Below are 25,964 nucleotides of genomic sequence, written 5' to 3'. Positions count from 1 at the left end.
GCTGCGCCTGAATCGACTAGCGCCTTACACTGGGGAACATCCATGTGCTCAGGAAAGGAGACAAGTATTTTACAGTGCGCAGCAGAGGGCTCTGAATGAGTGTGGGTGTTCGATACCTGGGGTGATGCGTGAGTGCCCTGCCTGCCGCCTCCAGGCCCAAAAGAACGTTGACTACGACGTGTGGTGGATTGTCCCTTCGTGCCACCAGAGTGGCACTGTCGCTCTCTCGGCCGGAGTGGCACTGAGTGGCACTGTCGCTCTCTCGGCCTCCGCTCTCTCGGCCGGCGGCTCCACCCAGCTCCATCGGCTCGAGGTCCGGGTCTTCCGGGGTGGAAACGGGCAGACCCCTACCAGGACGTCCTCTGGCTGACAGCAGGTTGTCCAACCGAATGGCCATGTCCACCAGTTTATCGAAGGACAACATGGTGTCCCGGCAGGCTAGCTCCCGTCGGACGCCCTCCCGCAGATGGCACCGGAAATGGTCGATCAGGGCCCGCTCGTTCCACCCGGACCCCGCTGCCAGCATCCGGAACTCCAACGTGAAGTCCTGCGCAGTCCTTGTCCCCTGCCTCAGGTGGACCAGTCGCTCACCCGCCTCTCAACCCTCGGGCGCGTGGTCGAATACCTCCCGAAAGAGGCGAGCGAACTACCTGTAGTCCTCCAACGCGGCTCCTCCTTCGTTCCACACCTCGTTGGCCCACTCCAGGGCTTTCCACAGAGGCAGGAAATGAGGACGGACACCTTCTCCCGCTCCGATGGTGCTGGCCTGATGCTGACGAAGTGAAGATCCAATTGGAGGAGCCGCTGTCCCCTCAAAATGCCCGTGGTCGGGATATCTGGATCCCTCCTGGTGCTGGGGTGTAGGTGGCTGGATCCGGTTGGCCAGCTGGTCTCGACAGATCGGGTCTGCTCCTCTCCAGGCTTTGGACGACTTGAAGAACCCGATCCATCACTTCCCCCAAGCTGGCCAGCATCGTGGAGTGCTCCTGGACCCGTGCCACGACTCCAGGCATGCGCTCTTCTCCCGCTGACTCCATAGCGGGTGGGTGATTCTGTGATGCGTGTGATAGAAGGAGTCAGGCGCAGGAGAGTAATACGCATGCAAAGAGTTTATTCCATCGATAAACAGTTGTGCAAGCATGCGACAACAAAACTCAGGCACAGGGAAAATATCTATCCTGGCAACAACATGGCAAGGGTAGCTCAACCGAGCTACACACAGCTCACTACAAATAATCACCCACACAGACAAGGAAGCAGAGGGAACACTTATACAATGACTAATTGGGGATAAGGACCAGGTGTGTGTGATTAATTAGACAAGACAAGTGGAGTGATGATAAATGGATCGGCAGCAGCTAGTAAGCCGGTGACGACGAATGCCGAAACCTGCCCGAACAAGGAGGGGAGGCAGCCTCGGCGGAAGTCGTGACAGAAGCTTGAGGTTATTGAGCAAACTTTAACGGTCAACGACCTGCTCTATTGACTAGCGCCGTAACATGAGATTTTCAAACTAATAAAACGAACACATTTATTAACGCAACATGTAAAGTGTTGGTCCCATGTTTCATGAGCTGAAATAAAAGATCCCAGAAATGTTCCATACGCACAAAAAGCGTATTTCGCTCAAATTTTTTGCACAAATAGTGAGCATTTCTTCTTTGCCAAGATAATCTATCCACCTGACAGATGTGGCATATCGAGAAGATGATTAAACAGCATGAGCATTACACAGGTGCACCTTGTGCTGGGGACAATAAAAGGCCACAAAAAAAATCACACAACACAATGCCACAGACATCTCAAGTTTTGAGGGAGGGTGCAATTGGCCTGCTGACTGCAGGAATGTCCACCAGAGCTGTTACCAGAGAATTGAATTTTAATTTCTCTACCGAAAGCTGCCTCCATTGTCGTTTTAGAGAATTTGGCAGTACGTCCAACCGGCCTCACAACAGCAGAGCACGTGTATGGCGTCGTGTGAGCGAGTGGTTTGCTGATGTCAAGGTTGTGAACAGAGTGCCCCATGGTGGCGGTAGGATTATGGTATGGCAGGCATAAGCTACGTACAATGAACACAATTGCATTTTATCAATGGCAATTTGAATGCACAGCGATACCGTGACGAGATGCTGGGGCCCATTGTGAGGCAAATTTTAAGGTGTCTGTGACCAACAGATGCTTATCTGTATTCCCAGTCATGTGAAATCCATAGATTAGGGCCTAATTTATTTATTTCAATTTACTGATTTCCTTATATGAACTGTAACTCTTAAATGAACTGTTGAATGTTGCGTATATATTTTTGTTCAGTGTAGATTCATGGCAGATGGAACAGTTATTGCTAGCGTCGTTGTACTGTACAAATTATCATCTCAAGTTTGGACAGTTCTACAAAACATCTTGAATGAAATGGACTCTGTCTTTGCTAATGAACTGCACTCCTAATGCGGCATGCAATGCTCTCCCTGTAACCTCAGAAAGTGCCAATATCCATTATGGTGTACTCTAATCCATGGAAGAGTAGCATTTAGGTGCATTTAGACACAGACTGTGTAAACAGGCTGCTGATAAAAGCTGCTAAATTATACAATGCAGTGGACTTCCATTTAGCTATAATACATTTACAAACAATACTGTCAATGCATGGCTATTCCTATAGCCACCAAATATGGTCATCAATACTTACAGATGTATGATCTTAATTTGAGCCAGTTTGCTACAGCAGGAAAATAATCCTTCAGAAGAAGGAAATGTGAATTATTATGTGGATTATAATTAATGGACATTTTTGTAGGGGTTGATACATTTTTCAAGTCTGAAATTTCAAAGTGGAAATGACAAACAATAGAAGCGTTTTTAAACCTCAAATACACTACAAGTTTGCATTTCATGCTGTGCAGGAAAATTCTCAGCAACAAAAAAGTGATCAAATTAAGATCCTACATCGCTACGGCATCAAAGCTCACACCTTCATTGTTCAGTGGACAATAAACATCACACCTTTCCACACCTGACACAACACAAGGAGATATGTTCTGTAAATATCACCACACTAATACAGTATGTCAAGCACATGTAGGACTTATTGGCTTGTCCACTCCTGGTTCTGCATTGATTATACCAGACTCAAGTGATCTGCAGCAAAGCGGTAAAGTGAGGTAGAAGGGAGCGGTGGAGGACAGGTGGGAGAGCAGCTGTTCCCAGTGGGTACAGAGACATCAGCAAGACAGGGCAGATGGAGCCTCTCGACACCTCCAACAACACCATTTGCTTCAAACCAGAACAGGGCACACATGATGAATGGTTTTATTAATGCGTGACTATTGTGAAGATCAAATTAAATTAAGTCCGTAGCCATCTCTCTGATTACTATATATTCAATATATTCAGTATTAGGTCTTTCAATTTCCTTTGCAGTAGAACAGTCATTCACTAATAACCATTACAGGCATAGTGAGATGAGTCACTGTCATTAGTTCTACACAGCTCTTCGACATCAACCTAGTTTTCTCTATCCATTAGTCAATGATCAACCAACAAATCACAATTAATCAATCAACCACCCAATAAATCAGTAATTCAATCAACCAGCATGTCAATAAATCAAAAGTCAATCTAAAATAAAAGTACTGTTTTAACTCCTTGAGACAAGCCATTTTGTTTTCAGATCAGCAAAGAATTGACTGAACACTGAAGCCTGAAAAAGGTGTGGTAGAATGGACCTTGTGGTGATTTTAGGGCTTTTTGGATGCATGTACTTTTTACTCTTTCTCATTCAATATTCAATTTGCCGCTACCTTGGAGACCTTAAAAGAAAGTATACATTTTTCATGGGGCACTTGTCAAGTGGAAATGGTGTTGAACCCGGTACCATATTTGTAGACCTGAGAAAGGTGACAAATATTGCCCTGTAATTTAATAGCACTTTAGTGTAGGCCTCATATCTTGACACCTGACATGAACCCCAGGGTTATGCATTGAGGAATAGAGGTGTTAGATAAATGAACGCTGCATGCACTTATGCTAATGGTGAATTCTGCCAGATTATTCAGGGGGGTATCAGAAAGAAGGCAGATGAGAGCACGTGGACGGTTATGTGAGGTAAATAACTCTGAAATGGCTGTTTTCCATTATTCACAGGACAGTAAATCACCATAATAATCAATACATTAGAGAGGAATGTCTTATTCTAAGTCCAAAAGGTGGCCAATGTGATCTAAACTGTGATAATATAGCAGGTAATGTATAGTGCCTATAGATGTATGATGGGATTTTCAACAATATGGAAGCATAAGGGAACAATTTGCGTCTACGGTATAAGTCTGCATGTGAAAACCCCTGTTGTGTTGAAGTATTTTTTTCTCACAATGTGTTACCATGAAATCAATGACAATGATCGAGCTTATGTCACCCTACCTACCCTACCTGTCGTGAATATTCTTTGCCCAAGGATCACCATATTGTTGTAAATTATCATCCGAAGAGGAAATCTGTTTTTAGATACAATAATAGAGACAGTAGTATTTGTGTGTTAGCTGGAGAAGTCGAAATAGACGGTAATCACCGCGAGACTGGAGGCTATCCACCGCTTGGTGACCGCCTGTGGGCAGAAGCAAATAAAGAGAGAGAAGGAAACACGCGTGTTTCTTTGTACGGTCTCTGTAGACTATGTAGTCTCAACATGTAAAACATACAGCCTGTGGCACAATATCTGGAGGGAAACTTAGAGAAACTGCAACATTAAGCCAAACAAGTGGGAGAGGTAGACATGAAGTGTTAATTTGAGCCAGGCCTGCTAGCAGCTTGGTCTTGTTTTGACTGCTGGCTGTGCTTTGTGAAGAATGCAGCATGCGGATCTGTCCATTGTTGTGGTGCTGAAATAGTGTGAACGGTAGTTGAGAGAGCGGCTGTAGCCCACATTTGCATACATCGCAAGCCCTCCGCAGTGCCCATTCCTCTTAAATGAGCCATATAACATTTAAAAACGTTCATAACTAATGCAAAATATGGCTTAATCGTACAGAATGTCTCAAAAATAAACTCGAAATGATTAAAGACGATTTATGTTTGTGAGACAGAGAGAGAGAGAGAGAGAGAGAGAGAGAGAGAGAGAGAGAGAGAGAGAGAGAGAGAGAGAGAGACGCACAGATGTGACGGAGATTTGGGAGCAGCAGCAGAGTAGAGGGTGCTGTGCGCGCTAGCAGACCTGCCTCTTGATGGTTCTGTAGTGAATAGGTGAAGTCGAAGCAGCTGGAATTATAGCACACTGCTCGGAAGTACGCGTCATCGGAGGTATTTTCACTGAGGATATACAGAAGCCTGGATATCTGTGGCGAGCAAGGTGGAAATGTCATCTCTGGCCATCGCCTTTATTCTCACTGTGCTTGGCATTGTCAGTGCTTCGCTGGCGGCCAGTCACTGTAAGTAACTTGACAATACTACAACATACATTGTATAGAGAGAGTTGGTTCCTGTTTTCTAAGTTTGTATGACATTTTTCTTTCTCTCAGTCCTAAATCAGCAGAAATTGGAGCGTGGAATTCCAAACATGCCACCGCTTCCGTCCCCAACATCTGATAACCTAAACTCAGTCAGATAAGCTACAGAGCGGGTTTGCAAAACGTGTCTTTGTCTCTACAATTGTAAACGGATCTAATCGATTGTTTTTAATACTCAGATTAATCAACACACTTCCTGTACTTGGGATACTTGTTTTAGCACTTGAGTAAACATGTGTCGCATAGATCCATCTTTCTCACATTGCAGTGTTCTGTATTAACAGTAGGACCAACATTCGATTTTAAGTTTTCAACAACACTTTTCTATCTCGGGATTTGTGAAGCCCTTGTGAAAACCTAGAGCTGTATAGGACTGGGCACAGACGTCAATTCAACTTCTATTACATGTTGGTTCAGCATAATTTCATTAAAATGATATGGAAACAACGTTGATTCAACCAGTGTTTGCCCAATGGGATAAGCTGTTTTTATTTTATTAAATGTGTATATGCTACTGCTTCTTTGAGGGACCACACTCAAACACAATGCATGTGCATTATACCTACTACCTATGTGAACCCTATTCGACTAGAGGCCTATGCTGCTAGAGAAGCACAGCCTACCATGGTCATCAAACTTGCCAAGAGGAATGACAATTGCATTCTCAAGTGCAAATGCTTAGGCTACAATCGGTGTTACCATGTCTGCACTGTCACTAGAGGTCAGAATTAGTCTACTTAGGTGCAGGAAGCTCTTTGACCAGAGAATAGAATTGATCATTTTGAAGTGGAATGAGACAGTTATGAACACTATATTCTCAAAGCTAAGAAAAATATGACATGGTTCCTCATCTGAAGAGTATACTGTATACGACAGATGTCACTTATGATTATCAGCATAAAAGGTCATCAGTAGAAATAATATCAATTCATAAGACATAGCTTATTTCAAACTGGTAGAGCACGGCGCTTGTAACGCCAGGGTAGTGGGTTCGATCCCCGGGACCACTCATACACAAAAATGTATGCACGCATGACCGTAAGTCGCTTTGGATAAAAGCATCTGCTAAATGGCATATTATTATTATATTATTGATAAATAAATACAATGGAATTAGCAATCAATCTCTGATATTGATTTGGTAGCACTGTAGCTTTACTGTCCGTACAATTCTTTGAAACCTTGTTTCAAACAGGGAGTTGTCTAAATGGCATTACTGTTTGCAACATTTAAGGGTGAGGCAAAAACTGTGCATTGGGTGCTTTGCTGCTAATGTTAGTGCCTGAGACCTGTTTAGTCTGTGACTTGGTACCCTATTTTCACCTACAGTAATGAATTAATGTGGTTGGTGGCAGCTGAATGTCTCCCGTCGGTCAGGCATTGTGTTGCAGTAGCTCTACCTGGTGCTGGAAGGCTGCCTGGCAGGCAGCCTGGCTGAGAGAGAGAGAGAGCAGGGGGAAACACTACAGTGTGTTTGTGCCTCACAGTTTGAACAGCCTGCTGCTCTTCTCTATTTGGATCAGAGTCTTATCAAGTGAAGCTTCAGTTTAATGGTCCTCCCAGACAGTGCTCTGATCATTATGGTTCATTCTCCCCATCCCTCCCCCTATTTTTAAAGCTTCAATTTCAACTCGAGGAATGTACTCAGCACAGGATGCATAGAAGAGTGGTTTCTCTGACATTAATATGCATATCAATGTTTTGGTCAATGATTCTTACAGTATGTTATCCTGACATGGTGTCTAACGGATTACTAAAGATGACTAAAGATAGCAAACTTTCACATTGCGGTTTACCCTTTCCTGTGTGTGTGTGTGTGTGTGTGTGTCTGTGTGTGTGTGTGTCTGTGTGTGTGTGTGTCTGTGTGTGTGTGTGTGTGTGTGTGACTGGTTGCATGCATGAGTACTGGTGCTGTGCATGTGTGTGGCTCATTTAATTTCATGGCCTAACAGTTCAATGACCTCGTCCATCAGTTGTGATAACTTCTCATCATCTCATCGTGTATTTATTCAAAGGATATGGACTTGAGTCAACTGTGTGCACCGACCTGAAGCATGACATTTCAAATGTTAGGAGAAGACCCTTTTGTTCGAGCTATTCATGGTTTACTATTAGTTTATATATTTTGTTTATAAATAAGTAATACAAAGTTAGGACATAAAAATAGTGCTTTACAATAAAGCACTTCTTTCGGTAGTGCTTTATAATAACTCCACGTAATAAAGCATGTATAATGGATTAGTAAATAATTTATTCATTATTTATTAATCATTACTCCCACATTTGTAATGTTAGTAACCTAGTTATTCACACATTTATAAACAACATTTGAAGTATTTTAAATCAATTTATATTATTACTCATAAGACGTTTTTTTAGTTAAGTATTTTTGCGTGGCCTTATATAAAGTGTGGGCTTTTTATATGGTCCCCTTTTGATGAGCTATTTATACTTTATACATACTTTATAAATGTTTTGAGTGACCAGTGTAATTTCTCACAAAAAGATGGACATGCCATTGGTAGAAAATTCCAGCACTACCTGATGCTCCTTAAGGTCTCAAAATAGGCCCTACAACATGTCAATGGTTAAACAATAAGCACACAATATTCTTTTGACATTTAAAAAAAAACATTTTTAGTCATTTAGCAGACGCTCTTATCCAGAGCGACTTACAGTTAGTGAGTGCATACATTTTTTTTTATACTGGCCCCCCGTGGGAAACGAACCCACAACCCTGGCGTTGCAAGCGCCATGCTCTACCAACTGAGCTACAGGGGGCTACATAGAGGATGTTTAAGAGAATATATTGAACATTTTATTCCATAACATTCACACTGTTGTAATAGTGTGATGTGTAACTTCAGACAGACTCTATGCTGAGTAAAATAAAAATGTAATCTGAAAATGCTAACATAAGTGTTATGTTTCTCCCAAAACCAAAGTGTGGATTGCAGCAGTCACTCCTTAGAGTCTAATATCTGAATACATTATTTCACTGAACAATCCCATTACGTTTAAAGAGAAAAACGAAAAACGACACTGGATTCAAAACTTAGAGTTTTTCAATTAAAAGTATTACACAAAATTCTTGCAACCAATAGAATGTTATATATGGGTGATACAACCATCCCAGCTCTGCAGATTTTGCTGTGAAGATACAGAATCTTTAGATCAATTGTTTTGGTACTGTCCATATGTAGCTTGTTTTTGGTCGCATGTTCAGGAGTGGCTGAAGAATTGCAATATTTACCTGGCGCTAACTCTGCAAATAGCACTGCTGGGTGATTTAAAAAGTCATAGTCAATCAATCAATAATATAAAAATACTTTTAGCAAAAATGTTTATCTTTAATTTACAATCTGTAGAAACTATGATAATTGAAATGTTCAGAACTTTTGTGAAACATCACAGCACAGTTGAAAAATATGTCGCAAATAGAAATCAAAACTGGATGGTGTTCAGAGATGGATGGGAGGGGTTGAGTGGAGCTGAAGGATGGGACTAAAAACAAACAAAAAGATAACTATTGTAAAATATGCTGTGTCCGTAAAACGTATATATTATGTATAAGCTGGAAGTAGAATCCTAAGTGTTGTTGTCCATTCGTTTACGCCAATTAGGGGAGGGGTGGTGGGGTTAGGGGAAAATAATAAAGGAAAACATATAACACATTATAAATATACACTACCAGTTAAAAGTTTGGACACACCTACTCATTCAAGGGTTTTTCTTTATTTGTAAAAATGTTTACATTGTAGAATAATAGTGAAGACATCAAAACTATTAAATAACACATATGGAATCATGTAGTAACCAAAAAAGTGTTAAACAAGTCAAAATATATTTTATATTTGAGATTCTTCAAATAGGCCACACAAAATGACTTAACTAATGATTAGTAAATGGTTTATAAGGACCTATATTAAACATATTACAATTGGAGTGATGATTAATAAATAATGTTCTATTTACTAATCCATTATAAATGCTTTATTACATGGAGTTATAATGAAGTGCTACCCTTCTTTCACAATTAACCATTCAACGCGGTAAGGTTCAAAGGCATCTACAGACCTTACAGCAGCACCGCGCACATACCGTCATTTGATCCACTGCTACCATTCATGTGTTTTGGTGCAAGAGATTTGTTTTCCATCCTCCTCTTCATCTGTAAATATTCCATTGCAGTTGTAGTCCATTGTAGGAAAATTATTTAATCCAATGGTTCTCTGTAGCTCAACTGGTAGAGCACAGCGCTTGTAACGCCAGGGTAGTGGGTTCGATCCCCGGGATCACCCATACACAAAAAATGTATGCACGCATGACTGTAAGTCGCTTTGGATAAAAGCGTCTGCTAAATGGCATATTATTGATATTATATTATGAACTAATCCAATCTCCTCGAGAGGTAAATTCTTACTTTTCTTCTTACTTTTTAAACATTATTTTTGGCTAATCTATTAAAAAAATGTTGATAGCCACTCTTGCACATGTGGGATTTCAGATGGTAATAAACATGTGCAAAACTTGACCGGTTTCCTGATGTAGATATTTGGTTGGGTCTTTTAGCAAGAATTTCATTCAGGCAGATGTAATCACTGTAGGTGCGTATCATAATTCCAACAGTGATCACAATAATAACTGTATGCTGTCCATGCCTGTGTATTGCTACTGCGTACACACATGACCGATCACGCATAACCCAACATGACCCAACATAAAGTGCACCTTGTGTACAAATTAAGTGGAATATACAAAGGCAAACTATAGACAACACAACACAACAACCATATAAGTAGGCCGAAATGGCTCCTACAGTTAAAAACAAAATATTGTTTAGCTTAGCCATCCAAAATGTTTTGGTGCATCCAGTTTTTGTAATGTTTGGTCAAAAAGCTTAAATGTAAGGTGGCCAAAACAGGTATGGGCATGGGCAATGGACATAAATAGACATGTATTATAGTTTTGCTTAGTCTATACGGGGTGAATCAAAACACAAGCTGATCAATCATTCATGAACTTTCTGCATTCATATCAAATGTACTCTGTGATGAGGATTGACAAGCTGCTCAGAGATAAAACAGCTAGATTATCCTAGAGGACAAGCAAATAACTGTTCTCATATTTACCTTTGAGAAACAAAAGGAGAAGCCAGATATCCATCATGGGTGGTTTGTGTGGCCCCTGTGACAGAGACAATGGCAGCCACATCCTCTCAGAGGAGCCTGTTGCCACAAGAAAAGGGCAACCAGTGAAGAACAAACACCAATGTAAATACAACCCATATTTACAGTATGTTTATTTATATTCTCTTTTGTACTTCAACTATTTGTACATTGTTACAACACTGTAGACAGCCATAATATAACATTTGAAATGTCTCTATTCTTTTGAAATGTTTGTGAGTGTAATGTTTACTGTTAATTTCTGATTGTTTATTTCACATTTCACTTGCTTTGGCAATGTAAACATATGTTTCCCATGTCAATAAAGCCCTTTGAACTGGATTCAATTGAAATTGAGAGAGAGAAGTGTCTCTCTTACAGTAGCTGTGATAGAAGCAAGTTTATCATTGTGTGTAATGGGATTAATAGAGGCTCAACATAAGCTGTGTTGGGTTGACTAGGCCAATATTAATATTTGGGCCAATCTTGTTTAGGGCCGCCACACTAGCAGTAGAGTAAACAATCCTCTCATATGAACTTCTTTATACTAGAACTTGGACTGTCTGATTGCAAATGGCATAGGCTATTACAAAGTATATCTTAAGATTTAAAACCAGGAGAGGATTTTATTCTGACATTAAACTGTAAGTGAGCACTCAAAAGGTTAAAACAGTATATGTAATGGGATTCACTATATTTGTGAAAGCAGTGGCTAATTTTACATTTCCTAATACATCCCCACTCTCTGTGGGGGATTGTGGACTTTTGACCAAAGCATTAGTGTAATAGAGTCTTTTACCTCAACTTTTCTATGAGGTCAAACATGTTAGGTGTTTTAAATGGAGTCACCCTGCTGGGAGGGAGAGTACGGTTGTGAGGGTTGCCTTGGGCAAGGAACAGCAGCGGGGGAGGGGGGGGGGGGGGGGGGGGGGGGGGTTCCATTAAAAAAACTCATACTGATAGTAGAACCTATGACATACTTCCCTAGGGTCTGGCTACAGCATATTGCTCCAGATCCTGTCAATACCGTGGGGAAATGGGTCTTGACAACCCACACAAAGTCAAAGGGATTTATACAAGAGCACATTAGACACACACCTACACCTACACACACACACACGCACACAACTACATACACATACACCTACACATGCACACACCTACAGCCATGAAATAAGCGCGTGCATGCGGACACACAAAGACTGTCAGACATAGCAAGCCAGCCAACCTTTGAAACCCTCTAAAATGTAAATGAATACCTCTTATCGTAGATAGACCATATCACCGCACACAGCGGAGGCAGTTACGGTATGAATGACCTTGCGAGGGAAGACAAAGACAATAGCAGTGGCATGTGGCCGTAATTCTCTCTTTACCCATGCTAATTTAGTCCAGGTGTTTCTATAGGGGTCATTTAAACCAGGGAGTGATTGGTCAATTTAGAGATGAATGAAACAACTTTGAGAGATAGCCGTGTTCTGAATTGCCCTCTAAAAAGCCCCATCACTCGCCCCTTTTGCTCTTCTCCAGATCTCCAAGACAGATGAGGATCCATTATGTGATCAGGGAGTTAGGAGGAGGACAAAATGTCACTATAAATTACGCAGAGGGATGTTGTTGTGGTGTTGTTTAATTACGATGGGGACATTCCTATCAGCTGATGTGCTATATTTTCAAAATGATAATCAGCTGTTGACCTGGTGCTGAAGAAGACATTGTGATAAACCGTTATCATCATCAGGATCATGATAGTCTGCCTCACCATGGCTAGCCTTCTGCCAGGATCACAGATAATGCAGATTATGATACGCCTCGGGGGGCATTAAAATGTTTACGTTGGCAAGACACAAAGAACAGGACAGTGATACAGTTGGCAGGGAAAATAGAGCTGGCTTTATCCTAAAGGGGTTTCTATCTAAATCCATTACAAACACAACTGTTCTGGATAAACCCACAGCCGTAACTGCCTCTTTCTCACTGACTAGAGTTCATGTCTTCCTCTACCAGATTTATTCTTTTTGAACGGTTCAGCCCCCACTGTTCGAAACCATTGCTTTTTGTATTAATGAGAACGTGGCTATTATTTCGCTTGAGTTTGACTTATTGCAGCTGTTCCGGCTGAATTGAGTACTAAAGCAAAGAGAGGTAGAGTGAAAAGCTTTTTCTTCCTCTCCCAGAGCTCGTGATCAAATTAGAGTTCTATTTTCTTTCATAAGTTTTTGCTAGTGCCTGGTCCGCTATGTATTACCCTAGGCTTTGGATTATGGTTTGATATATTGTGTAAGATGACAATTCAAGTAAATTGTGCTTTCTTTTCAATAGGTCTGCAGGGCAGACTGTTATTGCTGTTCTGTTCTGATTTATCACACTTGATGAAGTGTTAAGACTAAACTAAATTTGTCTGTAACACAACGACCCACACACACAAAAGAGCATTTACATGTTCATTGCTGTGAGCTAGTTTATAATTAGTATATTTTTGTTAAAACTAGTTTCCTTTTTATTACATAGCTGTGTCTTCAAGTTGCCACAGTCTGAGTAATATACAGAGCGTGAGTGGGAGAGATTAGCTGTTTCCAGTTAAATTAGTACCCATATATGACATGCTTTTTTCATCTTCCAATGTGTGGAAGATAACATTGTAGGCCAGCTCTGGTCAGCTGAGGGCATCTCACCCCACGGTTGTGTTTTCTCATTAAGCTGGTGTTTCATGTGATAACGTCTAATGATGAATCGCTACAAATTATGGCAGCCTGAAAATAAATTATCCACTTGCATCAACTTCAGCAATTTGCATGCATTGACAGTAATCACCACACGTAAGATACGTTTCTCTCTTTTTGAAGGTGCCCAAATTAATTAATACTATAGAATCACAGTTCAATTTAGCTATAATGGGGTCTCAGTTACACCACTTCTGAGTGTGCTCACACTCACTCATACACGCGCAGACACACACAGCAGACACACACGCACAGAAACAAACACACGCGCACACACACACTATCTATTTGACAAATGTGGCGCTAGTGGAGGTCTTTGCATTTACGGTCTATTCACTCTTACACTGATGGAACACCATTCTCCATCTATTGAGTCCTATACATTTGCTGTAAATAGTAGTCTATTCATATGCTTTCAAATCTAATGAATTCATGGCATTTAGTAACTAACCACAGAGTAAAAATTCCCACAAATCTGTTTTTAAAAGATATAAGCAGAAATAAAGACTTTGTAAAGCCAAAAAATAGTAAGAGTTTATATTTGATCCAGTAATCCATTTTTGTTTGAACATATTTGGGGACATTTTTGCAGTCAAGATGACACTGTAGCGGTGGTGTAATCCCAACTGGCCAGGCAGTCCCAGATGCTCCTTCTGTATCCTTTGATCTTTAATGCAGGACACTTAATCAATTACTATGAAGTAGGGTTGGGCGGTATCCAGATTTCCATACCATCATACCGTTTCTGGACCATACTGGGGTATACGGTATTACCGGAAGTGCACACAAGGGGCGCTATTTAATTGTTTTATTTTATTATTATTATTGCATTTTTTACCCAGAAAACAATTTAGGCAACAGGGAACTTGATCCAGGAGGCGATTGAATGTTGCTGTGGGGTTGCGTGCTATGCCACAGCTTTTATTTTTTTTGCGGTATTGATAATCTTACCGTCGGTATTTCGAAATAACCCAGTATAGGATATAAACAGTGTATCGCTCAAGCCTACAGTAAAGTACACTTTTCACTGCATAAATCCACACAGCGCCCCTCCACTGTAACTTAAGGCCTCCATGCGTAACCTACAGATCATAACCTTAATAACCTTTTACTGCAGTGGGCTAAATCAGGGTCACACAGAATGTTTCTTGGTAGTCTTAAACAAATCTACTTTGAAACAAAAGTATACACCTCACACATATGGTTTGGGCTTAAAAAAAGAAGACACCTGTCAGATATAGAGTTGAAATGTATTACGTTTTGAGTTTGCATCCCAATATTACACGTTATATACATCACAGAAGACTGAAATATAACAAAACCGTTTGACATAGAAACACCGGATCTTCTGTGGGCTATTATGAAAAATATTAATAACATTCCACCCATGAGGCCACTAGAGGGCGATTTGATCATTTGACTGCAGGAAAGTTATGCCTTTGCATACTGTACCATAGAGATTTATACGTGTGCGGTTATCTACAGCTTCAAATAGTGTACATTCTATACATGATTTACAGTATACCTATTTAGATTTTGGGGTTGCCACACGATATTAGCACCATGTATTCTAATATCTGTGATATTATTCCAGTGTATTTAAGTGTGAGTGTGCTGGCAGACATTTCTACAGGAAACAGAGAAGGATGTAGTGTCAGACCCACCATCTGGGGCTGCTGGGATACATTATTCTCTTTCAATGGGAGTCCCTCTCCTTCAGTCTAGTATTCAGTTGGGGCTAATCTTCCACTAACCCCTGGTTGCTGACTTCCAGTGAGGGCTAATGTGTGGGGTCACTTTGGACCAACTAGGATCCAGATTTGTTCCCAGCACTGGAGCCGTTCAGTGGAAGTGAGGCAGGACCACCTGGAGTGTCAAATATGATTGGAATTACCACCCTGGAATCATTGTGGCTATGGTTGAGAAGGTTTGCTAAATTTAATGGTAAAAATAGTAACTTCTGTGATATTTTGTGATATTCGTTCTCCCATCCTATCGACACCTCATGGATATCTGAGGCAGGTCTGAGTTCGGGTGAACTGACGTTAACATTTAGTATAAAAAAACAAGAAAACGTTGGCATATAGTCTGTGGAATAAATAAATAACAGTTTGAACATCTGACTCACTAGAGAAAGAACCTCAGCTATCCTGTGAAAATAGGGCAATTTGTTACCGTAAATTAGTCTGGTTTCATTGTAGGGCAATGTTTGTTTGGTGTCTGAGAAGCTTGCTAATGAGCAAAGAGAGTTGAGAGATCTGTTGATAAGCACTGTCAAAAAGACGAATGGGCCCATGATATCAGGAGGAGATCAAAGCCGTCATCAGGACAGATAAAGAAGCTGGAGCCAAAGGCAAAAATTGGCATCACTGGTTTAAAAATGGGTCATAAACAATATTTATTTCAGCCTCTAAAAGTACTTAGTACTTTTCTCCTGGTTGAATTTAGGCCGACTATTATTAAACCCAGTTTAGTTGGCATATCATTGTTAGTCATCCGTATATACAGTGGGGAAAAATGTATTTAGTCAGCCACCAATTGTGCAAGTTCTCCCACTTAAAAAGATGAGAGAGGACTGTAATTATCATCATAGGTACACGTCAACTATGACAGACAAATTGAGAATTTTTTTTCCAGAAAATCACATTGTAGGGTTTTTAATGAATTTATTTGCAAATTATGGTGGAAAATAAGTATTTGGTCACCTACAAACAAGCAAGATTTCTGTCTCTCACAGACCTGTAACTTCTTCTTTAAGAGGCTCCTCTGTCCTCCACTCGTTACCTGTATTAATGGCACCTGTTTGAACTTGTTATCAGTATAAAATACACCTGTCCACAACCTCAAACAGTCACACTCCAAACTCCACTATGGCCAAGACCAAAGAGCTGTCAAAGGACACCAGAAACAAAATTGTAGACCTGCACCAGGCTGGGAAGACTGAATCTGCAATAGGTAAGCAGCTTGGTTTGAAGAAATCAACTGTGGGAGCAATTATTAGGAAATGGAAGACATACAAGACCACTGATAATCTCCCTCGATCTGGGGCTCCACGCAAGATCTCACCCCGTGGGGTCAAAATGATCACAAGAACGGTGAGCAAAAATCCAAGAACCACACGGGGGGACCTAGTGAATGACCTGCAGAGAGCTGGGACCAAAGTAACAAAGCCTACCATCAGTAACAAACTACGCCGCCAGGGACTCAAATCCTGCAGTGCCAGACGTGTCCCCCTGCTTAAGCCAGTACATGTCCAGGCCCGTCTGAAGTTTGCTAGAGTGCATTTGGATGATCCAGAAGAGGATTGGGAGACTGTCATATGGTCAGATGAAACCAAAATAGAACTTTTTGGTAAAAACTCAAGTCGTCGTGTTTGGAGGACAAAGAATGCTGAGTTGCATCCAAAGAACACCATACCTACTGTGAAGCATGGGGGTGGAAACATCATGCTTTGGGGCTGATTTTCTGCAAAGGGACCAGGACGACTGATCCGTGTAAAGGAAAGAATGAATGGGGCCATGTATCGTGAGATTTTGAGTGCAAACCTCCTTCCATCAGCAAGGGCATTGAAGATGAAACGTGGCTGGGTCTTTCAGCATGACAATGATCCCAAACACACCGCCCGGGCAAAGAAGGAGTGGCTTCGTAAGAAGCATTTCAAGGTCCTGGAGTGGCCTAGCCAGTCTCCAGATCTCAAACCCATAGAAAATCTTTGGAGGGAGTTGAAAGTCCCTGTTGCCCAGCGACAACCCCAAAACATCACTGCTCTAGAGGAGATCTGCATGGAGGAATGGGCCAAAATACCAGCAACAGTGTGTGAAACCTTGTGAAGACTTACAGAAAACGTTTGACCTGTGTCATTGCCAACAAAGGGTATATAACAAAGTATTGAGAAACTTTTGTTATTGACCAAATACTTATTTTCCACCATAATTTGCAAATAAATTCATTAAAAATCCTACAATGTGATTTTCTGGACCTTTGATGAAAATTACAGGCCTCTCTCATCTTTTTAAGTGGGAGAACTTGCACAATTGGTGGCTGACTAAATACATTTTTCCCCACTGTATATATATTTAGTATTCAGCTCACAAACTACCTGCAGCCTTTATGCCCTTCAGTCTGTGTTTGGTTCATAACTGGTGAGTTCATATGAAACAATGTCTTGCCCTCAGCAATATGGATACTATACTTCAGACAGTCCTCTCCAGGCTAACAGACTGTATTTGGGATTATGTCTTCAGGGATTTGTTTGACTGCATCAGAAGCAGCACTTGATTTGAATATGTAACTACTGTAAACTCATATTTCAGGTGGAGAAGTAGACTACTTGCATCTGAAGTTGGCAATTCCTAAATAATCCATCAAATTCCACTTCAGCTATGAACCCATTTAATCTGTTTGCTTTTAGTATTGTGTCAACTCAACAAATCCCTTTCTGACTAAACTCCAACAGGCGAATCCCTTCATTAGCCTTTATTCAGAGAAGGGATGGTCATTTTGGATTTGAATTAATACCAGCCCTTCTGTTCCAAGTCTAACAGGCAGACAAGAATAGCACAGTTCAGTGCTGCTCAGTCCAGTGCTGCTGCCTAAAACCTTCTATTACAGTACAATGCTCCAGCCTTCCTCCATCAGCCTCAATGTGCTGACTGCAGGGAAATGTAATTATGCGACCACCGATGGTTTGAGCTGAGTCACCGCTGCAGTTGGGGCTCTCTTCTAGTCCTGCCACAGGGGCGGGATAGAGTGTTTAACCATGTGCTTGGACACATGTTGTGCTGTAGTGATGACGGGGATTGTATTGTTGACACTGCACAAGCAACTTGTTAAGTTACTATAATACCTGTGTAGTAAAAATTTAATTATACCAACAACATGTTATAAACAGCTGTTTTTGTTGTGGAAGTGGAATGGAAACTGTACCTTATTTCAGTTATTTAATAATAAAAGAAGTATTACCAAAGATGTAAATTAGGTAATCTGACAGAACATGCATCCATACTGTAGATGAACTGTATGTGCCATCCTAAACCAGGTTGTTTACTTGGAACTTGACCTGTGAGAAAAACAAGTACTTATCTATTTAAAGTAAAATATTATGTATTCCTGATCCTATTTCACTAAACCTTGATCCTCTTACATGATGTTGATGTGAAGATGTAAATCCTGCAGAGCAGTGGCAGGCATCTCAGCTCAGAGAGTAGCAGAGGGAGATAGAGGGGCAGAGTGTGAGATAGGCAGGGAGAGAAAGCAAACAGCCAACATGCACAGTAGCCTACAGCATACCACAGACTAAAGAGGAGAGTGTCAACATCAAAATCCCTTCAGAGCACATTGGCACTTGCAGCCGTGATGTGTGTAATGTACATTGGCAGATATCTCACTGCCCGACTGTATCTGGGTCTTAAAAAATGGCTTGATCCACTCAGCATCAGAGACATCTGCTGGCGAGTGATCTGAGTGCCGTCAAATCAGGTCAGATGAGATCCAGTGGTCCAAACTATGCAAACAGGCTTAATGCTGTCTGTTTTCTAACATAACATTGTTGTCTACTAGATGAGTGGTCATTAGCCAATGCAGATGTTTCCAGGAGGAGAGCTCCAACATGGAGACGGCATCCAAAACAAGAAAGAAATCGATGAATGAGTCACTGATGGAGAGAGTACAGTGGTCATTATAATCAAGCTGTTGCCAGTTCTTTTTATGTCCTGGGATCCTCTTTAGCAGCCACACAGTAATGCTCCAGGAGCCACACTGCTCAGTGGAAACAACATAGGAGAGTTGTGGTGCAGTAGCTAGCTAAGTGAAGGAGCTCCACCCCACTCACTGCTCTTATTGGGGCCTGGCAGGCAGGACTGGATCATTGGAAGCTGAGGCCGACACTTTCAGATCACTGGACTCTTAATGTCCTTCTGCCTGGTTGAAGTGATCTAATCTCACACTGATGGATTAGGAGAACATGACAAGTGTTCGTGCAGGATGCCACCGGTTCCGCCTATAACTCAACTCAATTTGGATTTATGATTCAGTTAACGTGCACACCACAATCTGACTGAATGATACAATGAATGTCATGTTATCAGGTTTATCTTTGGCCGATATTGTCGTTATCTAAAAGCCGTGGTAATTTGAGTTTTATTTAAGTTTTAATGAGCCCTGCTTCATGTGTTAATCTCTAGATGATTTTCAGGCCTCAGAAAGCAGGTAATAGGCTAATCAAAGCCGGTGGGTGATTTGTAGAACCAGCGGAGAAAATCAATCTCAGGATTTAATGGGGGTAGAAAATAGTTTGATTTCATATAACCACTCATTGATTTAAAAGGTTAGACGTCATTATCCATGAATCCACAAACTACAGTATAATGTTACCTGGTTGCCTTGTATTTGCCTATAGTAGAGTGTACTAGAAAATGTTTATTCAGTCGCATATTTCTGTTGTCTTAAAGACATGGAGGAGATATTCAGCTACTCCTGAAGGACAATGGAAGTTCAGCAAAATAGTATTGGTTTATTATTTAAAATCTATTTTTATCTCCAATTCATGCGCCTTGGTTGGACTGTGTGGTAGCAGCAGCATTCGTTTTCCTTTTGTCTTAAATCTGTGCAGACAGGAAGATATAACAATGCTTTTTGGCAATGATATGAAAGACACCTAAGGGTCAAGGAGATGTTTTTAATCAGAAAAGTAATTGTTGCAAATGTAACCCTCTGGGGGTGTTTTGTGGAGATTTGCTATAGAAACGACTGCGTGAAATATATATTAAATATATTAAAATTTAAATGGATTTCATGACCTGCATCAGCAGTGGGCTGGGTTGACTAAGAATTCCCTTGAGTAAATATTGCTATTCTATTCTCTTTATCATTTAATTTTTCCCTCTCAAGGCCATTGACTCCTGTGAGAGTCGTAGATGGAGAGGTAGCTGCCCCTGTGAGCTGCTGAGAGCTTAGTGGAAATGTGTTTGCAATTACATGTAAATTCCCCAGAAACGTCAAGAAACGTCAAACCTTACAGTAGTTAACGTCGCTAGCTATATCAGCCTTTCATCTATGCTACAATAGTAATATGCTAAGACAGAGAACTGAAAGTAAAACATGGTGTAGAGTATTACACAACTCAGAAGAACGATTCTAAAGACTACTGTATATTCTGAAGCAGTTGAGTTTATTCTTCTGAAAAAGCAATGGATCACTGAATCCCTGTTTGTTTTCTCCCTCTCCACAACCTTTGTTCAGAAGGGGCCGAGACCTTGAGAGAGAAGTGTCTGGCTGCAAGTGCCAGAATAGGCCTCATTTTAAAGATAGCTGGTGAGCCACAGTGTGTCAGAGCCTGCAAAGCCATGCTGTGCAGCTTGCCCCCAGTCTTTAGAGTCCACAGGCAGTCGCACACAAATCAAATCAAATCAAATGTTATTTGTCACATACACGTGTTTAGCAGATGTTATTGCGTGTGTAGCGAAATGCTTGTGCTTCTAGCTCCGCCAGTGCAGTAATATCTAACAAGTAATATCTAACAATTTCACAACATATACCCAAAACACACCAATCTAAGTAAGGAATGGAATTTAAGAATATATACATATATGGACAAGCAATGACAGAGCGGCATGGACTAAGATACAGTAGAATATTATAGAATACAGTACATACATATGAGATGAGTAATGCAAGATATGTAAACATTATTAAAGTGACTAGTCTTCCATTTCTTAGTGGCCAGTGATTTCAATAGGCAGCAGCAGCCTCTAGTGTGCTAGTGATGGCTATTTAACAGTCTGATGGCCTTGAGATAGAAGCTGTTTTTCATTCTCTCGGTCCCAGCTTTGATGCACATGTACTGACCTCGCCTTCTGGATGATAGCGGGGTGAACAGGCAGTGGCTCGGGTGGTTGATGTCCGTGATGATCTTTTTGGCCTTCCTGTGACATCGAGTGCTGTAGGTGTCCTGGAGGGCGGATAGTTTGCCCCCAGTAATGCGTTCGGCAGACTGCACCACCCTCTGGAGAGCCCTGCGGTTGCGGGCGGTGCAGTTGCCGTATCAGGCGGTGATACAGCCCGACACACTGACATGGATGGTGTTTTTAAAACTAACGTTTATATTCCAAGTTTTGGAATGTTTTTGTTTTTGATAACTACAATATTCACATGCCATTCCAATCCTCTAATATCCTATACATGACCTGTCAAGGTGTAGAGGAGAGGTGCACAACAGATATTTGGGACATTTATGTTCTAAAGGCTGTTGCCATGGAGATGACCTTGACCTCTGTTAATATTGCTCTAGAAACCCAATTTTATGTTGTATAGACGGGATAGTTGTTTAGCAACAAAACCGACCGGTGCGCAACTATGGGGCAAAACAGACAGGGTTGGCTTAGATTGTTGACAACATGTGAGCTATATTTTGTCTCCAATGTTTATTGAACATTTGACTGCATTTGCACAATGACCACTTGTTGTCTCTCAAATACATCGTTACAGTTGTTGGTTAGCTAGATAGCGAATTATTTTGGCATATTAGTATTGACATTAAATCAGTCAAAACACCTCAAAACAAGACATGGTATCAAGTGCAAGATTAAACGAGCCACTTACGATTCCCCACATGGCAGTTTCTTGTCATTCTTGCTAGCAATCTGGCCACCCAGTATCACAACAAAACGGTGACTTCTGCCCCATGGAAGCACGCACATCACTTTTGTGACGTTGTCAGCTAACTCATCTATGTGTGTTTATGCTCCCCTGAAGTACCATACGATATTACATTGGTGTCAAAAGGGTGATGTGTACGCGGCAAGTGAAGTCAGACGCAGGACACAGAGACTACTTTACTGAATGCAAACGCACAAACAAAAGTCTCCAAAACACTGGAGGGGAAAAACACCCTGTGCGTAATGAGGCGAAATAGCTATGCCGAACATCAACGAGACAATACACAATAACACACAAAGGCCAAACGTAAAACAAGGGAACTAATATGCTACACAATCAACACTAATAAGCAACAGGTGTATAAACTAGACAACACAAGACAAACACCGAAAACATCGATCGGCAGTAGCTAGTACTCCGGGGACGACGAACGCCGAAGCCTGCCCGAGCAAGGAGGAGGAGCAGCCTCGGCAGAATCCGTGACAATTGGATAGACATGGCTGCAGTCACATTTGTGGACTGCACAGCATTGAAGGTCAGGGTTGAGAAAAGATGGTTGTAGATCTTCTTTCCCTTTAGACCTATCCTCCTCTGCAACCCAGGAATTTCTCATGGATGGCACACAATTGACGATGGACTAGTGTTGTCACGATACCCACATTTTGACTTCGATACCGATACCAGGTTTAGTATCACCATACATGATATCATCACAATACTCGATTCCAAAACGATACCACAACAACAAAAAAGAAGGCGTTTTAGCCAAAGTCACAGAATAGCACTTGACCCAGACATAAACTCAGCTACTGCTCTGTTTAATCGTTGGGCATCTTTTGAGTTCAATATCATCAGTATGAAAATGTATGCACTCGATAACTGTAAGTCTCTCTGGATAAGAGCGTCTGCTAAATTACTAAAATGTAAATGTAAATGACTACATTTGAAAATGTTTATGTCCTTTCTTTTGTATGCATTAATTAATCAATTAGACAATCATACAATTATTTTGACTTTGTTGTTAACAATCTAACTACAAATGTAACTACAAACAACATAATGGTAATCATTTATTTGAAAGGTAATTCTCTATTGTTAATCTGGGTAACTCAAGATGTAGCCTAGGTCTATTCACAATACAGGTGAATGCATATTATTCAATAGGAGTGTGTGCATGCATTGAGTTATTGAGCTTGTTTTAGCTGATTTCATGGGGCTACAATGACAAGCAGTCCCTTCCATTTAGGACTTATTTTATTGGCAACTGCTAGGAAAGACAAAGACAAAGAAGTGAATGAGTATTTGGTGGCAAGGGAGACGAAGTTAAGTAATACAGTTTTTGGTGACAGTCAGCTTTGAAATCAGCATATTTTGCATTATGGTTTGCATATTATCACAAACAAAGTATTAGGGTATTGAGTTGATGTTGCTTCAGCTGTAAGCTAGCAAGGAAATTTAGCCTACAATTAAAGCTGGAAGCTACCGGTAATGTCTGTTTATTATTATTTTGCAAACAGTAATGAACAGTTTCAACATTTCTGCGTGCCGTGTTGCATTATTCAAGTATGTTAACCTTTGTGCATCATGAGTGGGGAGCTAACAATGCAGCCCCGTCAGCTCTAGCAATGAATGAGTAATTGGAGCATGTACGTTGCTCTTCACACTATAAAGGGGCTGCACTGATAGACAGACTTGATCCTCTCAATCACGTGAGACACATTTGACAGAAGTACGGAACGTAACAAAAAGTTTAGTACCGAACAGTTTTTTAATAGTTTTTTGTATAGAAAAACAATCTACGTTTTGGCATACTGTGCAACGATGGACTAGCGACTATATTGCCCGGTACCCAGCAGTGTAATATTCCAGTTTCAAGAGTTGTTTGCAATGTTAATTTAAATGGAATAGACATCCAAATCATTTTCATGTTAGGTACAATATTGTGAGATTTTTTTTTTTTTTACTTGTTTTTGACAATGTATGGGGGAGGTAATGCATACATTTAAATGCAGATAAATGTAATTCAGTTTGGCATATGCCAAACACAAAGCAGATGGTCCTGTTTTAATTACTTTGCATGACTAAACCTGACACCTCGGAAGTGGAAACAATTACTCACTTTTATTATCACAGTACACGAGAGAGAGCGTGAGAGAGAGAGAGAAAGTGCTTATATAAACAAGGTATGACGACAGTGCAATATGCAGATCGATAAGAGGAGTTTATTGAATTGCACTCAAGGCCCTCCTTACTTTCAAAGACTGTGTAGTCCAATACTGTTGATGCCAACCTTAAGGCTTATTGCAGATGTGACCGCCACCAAGGACGGTGCCCTCTTAGAAAAATGGTTCTACCTGGAACCAAAAAGGGGTTCTCATATGGCAGGGTTCCCCAACTGGCGGCCCGTGGGCCAAAATTGGCCCGCGGGTAGTTTTATTTGGCCCCCCAAGTTTTCTGAGCAAAAAATAATATTAAAACAAATATACAGTATATCTTTGTTGAATTTTCATTGTTGGACAAGAAAGACTGTAAAAACCAGGAAATCAGCTCCAAGTGATTTTCATTTTGGAAATCTGTTCCCAAGTATTCCCACGCATAATAGAGAGACATCATGATCGTATACAAATAATAATAATTTATAAAAATTAATTGGATTCATATAGAACATTTCTCCAAAAAGTACGATCTTTGTCCCCATGTGCAGTTGCAAACCGTAGTCTGGCTTTTTAATGGCAGTTTTGGAGCAGTGGCTTCTTCCTTGCTGAGCGGCCTTTCAGGTTATGTCGATTACTTGTTTTACTGTGGATATAGATACTTTTGTACCTGTTTCTTCCAGCATCTTCACAAGGTCAATGGCTGTTGTTCTGGGATTGATTCGCACTTTTCGCACCAAAGTACATTCATCTCTAGGAGACAGAATGCTCTCCTTCCTGAGCGGTATGACAGCTGCGTGGTCCCATGGTGTTTATACTTGCGTACTACTGTTTGTACAGATGAACGTGGTACCTCCAGGCATTTGGAAATTGCTCCCAAGGATGAACCAGACATGTGGAGGTCTACAATTATTTTTCTGAGGTCTTGGCTGATTTCTTTTAATTTTCCCATGATGTCAAGCAAAGAGGCACTGAGTTTGAAGTTAGGCCTTGAAATACATCCACAGGTACACCTCCAATTGACTCAAATTTTGTCAATTAGCCTATCAGAAGCTTCTGAAGCCATGACATCATTTTCTTGAATTTTCCAAGCTGTTTAAATGCACAGTCATCTTAGTGTATGTAAACTTCTGAGCCACTGGAATCGTGATACAGTGAATTATACGTGAAATAATCTGTCTGTAAACAATTGTTGAAAAAATACTTGTGTCATGCACAAAGTAGATATCCTAACCGACTTGCCAAAACTATAGTTTGTTAACCAGACATTTTTTGGAGTGGTTGAAAAAAGATTTTTAATGACTCCAACCTAAGTGTATGTAAACTTCCAACTTCAACTGTACCTCATTCTCACCTCAACTTTTCTTTTTTTGTATTTTAGCACAGAAAGTAACACCACAAAATATGTGTGGTCGGTGTGAAGTTCTGAATGTTTTTCTCTCCAAATCGTGGAGGGTGAGGCTTGGGGATATATCACAGTGATTCTACAGTACACCCTGTATGTTTCTGAGCAGATTGGAGCCTCCTTGCTCTCCATTTCAATAGGTACTTAGAGCCCTCATTGAGAGATTACCATTGGGTATCATATAATTCCCTGGCCACTACAGCCTCACAGCTTATAACTCCACAACCACATCTTCCAACATTTCTTCTTCTTGTTTTTAAACAGAATGTAAAGCCTACTTTGGGGCTTAACCCTATCGGTCTCTGAAGTATCTTAGCTCTGATGTTGAGTGCAAATGCAGCACACTGAGAGATAACAAGAGG

General features: G+C 40.9%; 1 protein-coding gene across 1 annotated transcript in view; it reads left to right on the top strand.

Annotated features, from left to right (window-relative positions):
• Positions 1-5,347: 5,347 nt before the first annotated feature.
• The window catches only part of LOC311143726 (contactin-associated protein-like 5), a gene marked incomplete at its 5' end in the record, with an annotated part of 128,797 nt that continues 108,180 nt past the window's right edge, over positions 5,348-25,964 (top strand). Inside the window, one exon of the mRNA XM_084179599.1 lies at positions 5,348-5,420. Within this exon, the coding sequence (XP_084035725.1) occupies positions 5,348-5,420 (73 nt within the window). The remainder of the gene's footprint in view (positions 5,421-25,964) is intronic.

This window comes from Coregonus lavaretus (assembly GCF_964263955.1).
Source record: "Coregonus lavaretus genome assembly, chromosome: 16".
Classification (NCBI taxonomy): Eukaryota; Metazoa; Chordata; class Actinopteri; order Salmoniformes; family Salmonidae; genus Coregonus; species Coregonus lavaretus.
Note: the sequence above shows the minus strand (reverse complement) of the source record. Positions and strands in the feature narration are given on the sequence as shown.